General features: G+C 37.1%; 1 protein-coding gene across 2 annotated transcripts in view; it reads left to right on the plus strand.

Moving 5' to 3' along the window:
- CUL4B (cullin 4B) overlaps window positions 1-8,447 on the plus strand; it is a 34,178-nt gene extending 25,731 nt beyond the window's left edge. For both annotated transcript variants that reach the window (XM_040628441.1, XM_040628444.1), the window contains exons 16-21: window positions 525-632; window positions 1,726-1,839; window positions 2,674-2,779; window positions 4,308-4,480; window positions 6,045-6,197; window positions 7,898-8,447. In XM_040628441.1, the coding sequence (XP_040484375.1) occupies window positions 525-632; window positions 1,726-1,839; window positions 2,674-2,779; window positions 4,308-4,480; window positions 6,045-6,197; window positions 7,898-7,993 (750 nt within the window). In that variant the 3' untranslated portion in view covers window positions 7,994-8,447. The remainder of the gene's footprint in view (window positions 1-524; window positions 633-1,725; window positions 1,840-2,673; window positions 2,780-4,307; window positions 4,481-6,044; window positions 6,198-7,897) is intronic.
- Window positions 8,448-8,915: the final 468 nt, after the last annotated feature.

The following is an 8,915-nucleotide window of genomic DNA, read 5'->3' on the forward strand; positions in this document are numbered from 1 at the left end:
GAATCATGGTCCTATAGTAGTGACAGAATAGGGTTTATCTGCTTTGCTCTTTCCCCTTCTTATTCCTTCCCCACTTCAGGTCACCCCCTGCAGACAGGCAGTGGAGCAAGTGAAAACCTGGAGACTTGGGCTGGCTGGTGGGGCGAGGAATGGGGGTTGCTACAAGGTGTCCCAAGCCACATAGGCATCTCCAAAGATGGGGACTGCAGGTGGTAGGGGGAAAAGAATGGAGAATGAGATTCTACCTATAACAGCCCAGCCATAAGTGAGAAATTATTTAAGTCAATAATGCCTCTAACAAGGTCACATGATCCTTGTGTGCCATTGTAATAAAATATTATCTAGTACATTTAATATAGGCTTCATTTATAGTCCTTTTATAACAGTTGCCTTTTATTTTAAAGATGGTCAATGTTTGCATGTAATTTTGTAAAGGGGAACTTCTTGAATGGGTCGTTACTATGACATGAAATGTATGCGCTTTCGTTTTTAAGATCTTAGTGTGTGTGTTGATCTTACTGTAGTATATGCAGAACCAGAATGTACCTGGGAATATTGAATTAACTGTGAACATCCTGACAATGGGTTACTGGCCAACGTATGTGCCTATGGAAGTCCATTTACCACCAGAGGTAAGAGTTGCTGTTCAGGACTTGAGTTATAAGCATAGAAATACATAAAGCTTCTATCTGGCTTGTCTTTGAAAAATAAATACTTTCTAAAAGTTTGTGTCAGTAAGCACACCAACACCAAATGCCAACTGTTCTAATATTTTGCTCTTCTTTTTATATGACTCTTGTATATATATCATTAGAGCATAGTTAACAATGTCAGGTTTCTGGGTTCAGGGCCAGTTTCTCTGACTCTTCTTTTAGTTCTCCAGATTGTACCCATCATTCTGCCCAGCTGTCAGAAATTTTTGCTTGTGTATCACCTGGGGGTTGGATTGCTGAGTGAGTGGGCTTGAGTAAATCCATCCTAACTTTTGGGGAAATGTCTTAAACTCAGGACTGAAGCTTAGAAAGGGGGTTAAGGCTAGAGATAGATATTGAGAATTCTTCATGGAGATGATCATGGAAGCCAAGGGGGTAGAGATCTCCCTCATTAGGAGGAAAAATATAGAAATAGGAAGAAAAGGGCTGAGACAGAACTTTGGAAAAGGTTCACATTTGGCAGATGGTAGGAAAAGGGACCTGTGAAGGAAACCAACAAAGAAGCAATAGTGAGATAAAGGAACCGGTATGGTTTGGAGGCACAAAAAGCTCCTGGAGGTGAATATTTCAAAAGAGGGGACGTTTAGATGTTGCAGAGAGATCAGAGTATAAAAACTGATAAATGCCATTAGCTTTGGTAGTGGGGAGACCATTACCTTATATCAGAGAGATCAGTGGAACTACTGGGTATAAAAACTGATACTAAAAACTTCCAGAAATTATTACACATGAGGTAAATATAAAGAATGGTGAAAGTGGGGCGCCTGAGTGGCTCGGTCGTTAAGCATCTGCCTTCGGCCCAGGGCGTGGTCCCAGAGTCCTGGGATCGAGTCCCACATCGGGCTTCTCTGCTGGGAGCCTGCTTCTTCCTCTCCCACTCCCCCTGCTTGTGTTCCCTCTCTCACTGGCTGCCTCTCTCTCTCTGTCAAATAAATAAATAAAATCTTTAAAAAAATGGTGAAAGTGATACTGGATACAGAGCTTAAATAAAGCTGTATTTTATTTATTGTAGATGGTAAAACTTCAGGAGATTTTCAAGACATTTTACCTAGGCAAACATAGTGGCAGGAAACTTCAGTGGCAGTCAACCCTAGGACACTGTGTGCTAAAGGCAGAATTTAAAGAGGTAAGTAGATGTTCCCCAAACTTAGTTTTCATCTTCATCTTTGATGTTGAGGTCATCTTTTTTTTCCTTAGAAATTTTTTTTTATTTGAGTAAAGTTGACATATGATGTTACCTTAATTTCATGTGTACAACATAGTGATTCAACTTCTGTCTATATTATGCTGTGCTCACCAACAGGTCATTCCTCTTAACTTGAAGGTTTAAGCTGTTTTACAAGTTTATCCTAAATACATGACAGACTGATTGCTTATCACAGCTTTGTGTGTATTATAAGAATATGGTCTTCTTCATGGCTGAATTGGCCCTGCTGCAAGACCAAAAACCAATAACCATTTTTCTGCCACCTGTGGATGCAGAATTCTTGTTGCTGCTGCTTGACAGGAAACTTCTTGTTGCTGGGAGCTAGAGAATAGAGTGGGCGTAAAGGAGAACAGTTCCCATATCTAATTTCCAAAAATCCCTGCAGCTTTTCATGACTAATTTGAATCCAACAAGTTGAAAATGCATTTGAAATAGTGATTTCTTGCTGCTTCTGAAAAATAATCTATAATGACACATGAGGCTGAGTTATTAATTTTCATTATTCTGTTGTTCTGTTTTAATTATAAGGCTTTAAAAAAAGACCTGTGGAAAGGTCACCCAGTCCTCCTTCCTGTTTTAGGTAGGATCACACGTAAACCCTACACTGAACATACTGGCTTTTCTGGATAATGTTAATCCATGTTTCTGAATCTACTAATTGAAAAAATGTTTTTCCTATTAAAGATTAGTTATTTGATTAATTTTCATGTATTTTTTTAAAAAATGATGGCTAACCTGCTGTTTCTTCAACAGGGTAAAAAAGAACTCCAGGTCTCTCTTTTCCAAACCCTGGTGCTGCTAATGTTTAATGAGGGAGAGGAGTTCAGTTTGGAGGAGATCAAGCAGGCTACCGGAATAGGTTTGTATTATTAATCAGTCAATTAGCAAGCATTATTCAGTGTCTACTGTGTTCATTCTACTAGGTTAAGAGCTTTGGGGGGGATACAAAGGAATACTCCCTCTCCTCAGCACTCATATAATCATGGGGAAAGGGGGAATTTCACAACCAGTAAGTACCAATATGTGGTGCTGACTAGGAATGTGTTAGGAGTTCAGTGAAGCAGGAGATGTCTGTGGGCTGGCATAATTGGGAAATCATTCATGAAGCAGGTGATATTTGAGGTGGGGCTTCACATTTTAGTTAGGGAGATGGCATAAGCTGCCAGGGGAGATAGTGTGAGACAAGGCCTAGCGCTAGGAATGAGCACAGTGTGGGCAGGAGTCCCGAAGTATTAACTGCAGCATCAAATAGTGAGATACAAAGCTAGATAGGTAAGATGAATAGAGCCTGATCATGGAAAGCATTGCAAATCTAGCAAATTAAACCTTTGTAGGGTTTCAAGTATGCGACATACTAGAAGTGGCTTATTTGGACAACTTACTTGGAATCAATAGACGGTAGGGCAGCTTGGAGGTTGAAGAGATGCCAGTCCAGAAGCTAGTGGGGGTAATTCAGGCATAAAGTGATAAGGGACTTAGTTTAGAATGAGGCCAGTGAGAATGATGAAGAGGCCTCTATCTCTAAGGAAATAACTACTAGGTACATGAAGGATGAAGGGGAAGGAACAGTTAAAAGATGATTCCAGGGGCGCCTGGGTGGCACAGCGGTTAAGCATCTGCCTTCAGCTCAGGGCGTGATCCCGGCGTTGTGGGATCGAGCCCCACATCAGGCTCCTCCGCTAGGAGCCTGCTTCTTCCTCTCCCACTCCCCCTGCTTGTGTTCCCTCTCTCGCTGGCTGTCTTTATCTCTGTCAAAAAAAAAAAAAAAAGATGATTCCAGGGTTTCTCACCAGAGTGGATTGGTAGTTTCAGGGCTAACAATTGGAAAGAGGACACAGTTTTATGGGGAAGATATGAATTAAACTTTGGACATATTGGAGTTAATGATAGTAAAACAGGTGGAGGTATGTTTTGTAAGATTTTTTTAAAGATTTTATTTAATTAATTGATTAATTTATTTATTTATTTGTCAGAGAGAGCACAAGCAGGGTGAGCAGCAGGCAGAGGGAGAAGCAGGCTCACTGCTGAGCAGGGAGCCCGATGCAGGACTTGATTCCAGAATTGGGATCATGACCTGAGCCAAAGGCAGATGCTTAAATGACTGAGCCACCCTGGCATCCCTGGAGGTGTCTTTTGAATGTGGGATTAGAAGGAAGTGACATGTCCTTTCTGAAGATTTGGTAGTTATCCACATGGAATAATTGGAGCCTTTAGAGGACCACAAGAAAAAAGCCATTGGTTAGGACAAAGAGGAAGTCATTGATGACCTTGCGGAGAAAAAGGAAACTGTTTTAATAGAGGGATGGGGTAGAAGTAGATTGAGGTGAATGTAGTGGTTTGTGTTGATGAACTAGTAACAAATAACTAATCCACTATTTCTTCTTCAGAGGATGGAGAATTAAGGAGAACACTGCAGTCATTGGCCTGCGGCAAAGCTAGAGTTCTGGCAAAAAATCCAAAGGGCAAAGATATTGAAGATGGTGACAAGTTCATTTGTAATGATGATTTCAAACACAAACTTTTCAGGATAAAGATCAATCAAATCCAGATGAAAGAAACGGTATGTCTTTTGCATTCTCCTTGTTCTGATGCACTGGAATTATACGTGTTCATAATAAAAATGTATAAAGAAGATTTTATGCCTGTACTATAACCACTAACATTTTCTGTGCCTATATCTAGCTCAATATATTTCAGTACTTGATCTCGAAGTTTTTTGGGGGAAATGCACACAGTTGGGCTTGATAATTTTATATCCTGCTTTTTTTGCTTAATATTAGAGTTTTAGAATTTTCCATGCCATTAAGTATCTTCATAAAATGGCAGATGGCCACACGATGTTCTTTTACATGGCCATTATAATTTATTCAACCAGTGTCTGTTGGGCAGTTAAATTCTTAATTTCTTAGTCAATAAATTTCCATTTCTATTGTCATAATTTCTATTGTCAATAAAACTGCAAGAAACATCTTTGTACCTAAATCTTAATCTCTCTGAGACTTCCTTTATGATAAATTCATGGAAGTACTTCTTTGGGGTTAAAGAGTATGAACATTGTAAGAGTCTTAAAAATGATGTCGTATTGCGTTCCAGAACTTCTGGACCAATTTACACTCTGTCTAGCAGTGAGAATGCCTGTCTTAATGGTGCCCTCACCAGCACTAAAGATTATACTTTCTTTTTTAAATCTTTGCCAACTTGCGGAGTGAAAACTCCAATTTAGTTAGTATTTCTTTGATTAACAGTGAAGTTTTTGTTTGTTTTTGCCATTTGAATTTGTAAGAGACTTTTATTACAGAAAGAAACAACTGCAGCATTTCCTGAAACCATTTGGTTTCAATTCCAAAAGTTTAATGCAGTACATGAGGAAAAGTTTTAATGTGGGATAGAGGTCGGTATCTCAGACACGTTCCTGTCTTATTTACATTCACATTAAAGGTGTGATAATCCCTTAGAAGAGTACTGTGTTCTTTTAAAACATTTATGCTGTATCAGAAAGAAATTAACTACAAGAAGCCCAAACTGTTCTTTTAACTTAGGTGCTAAAGATGGCCTTTTTTTGCTTTAGCATTAAAATTGATAAACTGTCTCCTAAACACCTAAATTTCTGTCAGTCTTGAGCAAATATAATAGCTAACACTGCATTTCTGATTTATGTATTATAAAATAAAAATTAATTTTTAAAAAGTTTGACTCTAGTTTGCTTAGCTAGTACCATACTTTAAGTCAGAGATCAGAGTCAGTCTGTTTTGCAGATAAGCTAATGTCCTACAGAAATCTGGGCAGTAACCCCTTGTGACACATTTAGAAGATTTTGAGGACAAAGTAAAAGAAAATGGTAAATGCTCCATCAGCCAGCTCTCTACTTCTAAAAAGGCAACTTTAAGTGGTATTTTTCTATTAACTAATATTGGCATTACTTCAGTGGTACAGGACAATATAATTAGGACAGAAAAGAGTTGTTTGTAGGTTTTTTCCTGTCATCATCTGTATTTATAAGATTTCTTTAAATAATTCAGTGTATTTAAACCGTTAATAGTGTGTCATGTCCCTAAAACGTACAAATTTGTGTAAGCAAGTTTCACTTCAGGTACATTTCCTAAGTTTAAAAACTTTTTTTTTAGGTTGAGGAACAAGCAAGCACTACAGAAAGAGTATTTCAAGACAGACAGTATCAAATTGATGCTGCAATTGTTCGGATTATGAAGATGAGAAAGACGCTTAGCCACAATCTTCTTGTTTCAGAAGTGTACAACCAGCTGAAATTTCCAGTGAAGGTAGGTACTTCTGTGTTTTTGAATTGACCTTATAATATATAAAAGAGAACACATTACATTTTCAGACACGAATCTTAAAAACATAGATTAAAGCCTCAAGACCATTTGGAGGGACAAAAGTTTTCATTTCTCATGCTCATATATATGATCCCCCCCAAAACCCTTTGTTAGCATATGTGGGTAACTGGGACAAAGGGGAAAGTCATAAGGGATCTTAAACCTGAAAGTTTAGCTGCTAAATGAGTGTGAAATTTTCAGGTTCATTCACAATATTTCCTCTGAGCTTTGTTATTTTTGTTATTTTTTTTTTCTTTTTGAAATACCTTGGTATTTTGACAGATTTGGTTATTTTAATCTTCTGTTTAGTTAGCTTATCTAAGTGTCCATTAAAAACTCTGCACAGATAATTAACCATCAGGCATCTTTTTGAAAAGTTTAACAATTGTTCTGGCAACCTGAAATTGGTCATTTAAATGGACATGTGCCAGTGTAAATGTCCAGTAATAAAGAGGCTTAGACAATGTGGTGTTTTATTGGCCTGTTTTCCAAGGTTTTTTTAGAAGGTTCTCAAACCTTTGTGATGATAAACACTTTGTAGAGTTTGGATAGACTCTTGGCTCTTGAGGTTCTCAGCAGCTTTGGGCTTAGGTAAATCATTTCACCTTGTTTTGTAAAATGGGGATGATAATGTGAGGCGTAAATGAGATATGATCTGTGTACAAAACTTAGCACTGGGCCTGGCATTGTAAGTGCTTGTTAGTGATTAATGCTAATAAGGCAGGCTTTCTCTCTTCTCCAAACCTAGTACTGCCTTCTCATTACCACACTCTTACCCTCATGCTCTGCCTTACAACTATTTCATCTCCAGCCAGAGAGGTCACTGAGGCAGTTAAAGGATCATTATAATAAATGTTGGTTTTTGGCCACCCCATCAAACTACTTTTGCTCTTTACTCTTCTCAAATCAAGTGGCCATTTTACGCTATCTGAAAAACTCTGTCAGCAAGATTATATTCTTTTTATGGGCTAGATACAAAACAGTGAAATTTTGTCATCTAAGAGCTATGAATGCAATGGTGAGAACAAGTTAGAAGCTGTCTCAATTTTTCAACCATAAGTAGGATTCAAAAATCCAAATTGTTTATAGTAGGTAACAGGTAAATCTTACATTAAACCTAAAATATTAGGAGGTAATTCACTTATCAGACCATTTGTTGTAGCATTCTTGTAAATAGTGTTTTCTGTAGTACATTTTTTTACCTTAATTTATAAAAACGCAACCTGCCTGTGAGAACTAGCTTTTGCCCAAATTTAGGGTCTACTTATCTTCTCACACTCTGTTGGCAAAACTAAATAGCAATTCTGTTTCCCTAAACTATAATGTATTTCTCATGTGAAGTTATGATAAGTTAGTCTTTTGTATTTGTGCGGAGAGTATCTGGTTCTCAAAAGACCTCTTTAAGGTAGAAAAGTAACAAAGTATTGTGTAATGATATGACGAGATGTGACGGTATATGTATAGTATAAAAACATTTCTTAATCTGGTTTTATTTTCATTATACTTTTTCTCTTTAAAAAAATAAGGATATTTAAATACATTAAATCAGTGAGCCAAAACTTCTTTTTTTAAATGGGGTATTGGTACATGGGCTTGAGCCAATGATTATAAGGTTTGCACTGAAAATTTGCCTTCTCTTACAGCCTGCTGATCTTAAGAAGAGAATAGAATCCTTAATTGATCGGGATTACATGGAAAGAGATAAAGAAAATCCAAACCAATACAATTACATTGCATAAAACCTTGGCCTCCGAGTATTTGGTATCATATGCGGTAGCCAGTGGATAAACTAACTTGTTGATCCTATATTATTTGACTTCTTTTATACTACCAATGACCAAATGAAGCAGTGTAATGGAAATAGTTGAGTCGACTTTTTCAGTGGTTAACATGCCCATTTAAAGAGTTAATACTTAACCTTTAAGAAGAATGTTGTTGAACTCTTTGCATGTTATTTAGTATGATGTGCAGAAAATTCTTAAGAAAGTACCTGGTCTTCATGATTCCTGTTTGGAACTGGGGAAGAGGTCCTATGGCTATTAAAAAAGGAGGGGGGGTTCTTATACACCATTAATTATGAAGCAAAAGGTTTATTTGCTTAAAATGTCATTTAAAGATACTTAAACTGCATGCAAACTTTATTTACTGTACAGAGTTCTGGATGTATTTATCAAATAGAAAAACCACCCTGGACTTGGTTGTTCACCTGTTTTGTGATTTCCCTTGAAAAGAAAAATAAGCTGTCATAGCTATTGATATTTTACTACGTAATGTTCTGTTACACTGAAAGGGATGTTTTTAAAAAAAAAGTTATTTGGAAACAAGTTTTCAAGTAGAGGGACAGTTGCTTACATAATCTCTTGTATATACGCATCCTAAGACATTCTATTTATGACCATGGGATGTGTGTATATGGCTTAGCCCTGAGTTTACTGTTCTGATTAACAGGTACTTATAAAAATAGCTGAAATAGAAAATTGCTGATCAGCTGTATTAGAAGAACATGGTAGGAGAGAAAAACCCAACTCTTCATATTAAAAATGAATACAATATGAACATTGCATAAGAGACCAAAACCCATGTGTTTTGTAAATTTTTACAAGAGCAAAAATTCATCAACTAGTTTTCAACTTCCTATAGACTTCAATGTTGTTTGGACAG

The sequence above is a fragment of the Ursus maritimus genome (assembly GCF_017311325.1).
Source record: "Ursus maritimus isolate PB19 chromosome X unlocalized genomic scaffold, ASM1731132v1 scaffold_X1, whole genome shotgun sequence".
Lineage (NCBI taxonomy): Eukaryota > Metazoa > Chordata > Mammalia > Carnivora > Ursidae > Ursus > Ursus maritimus.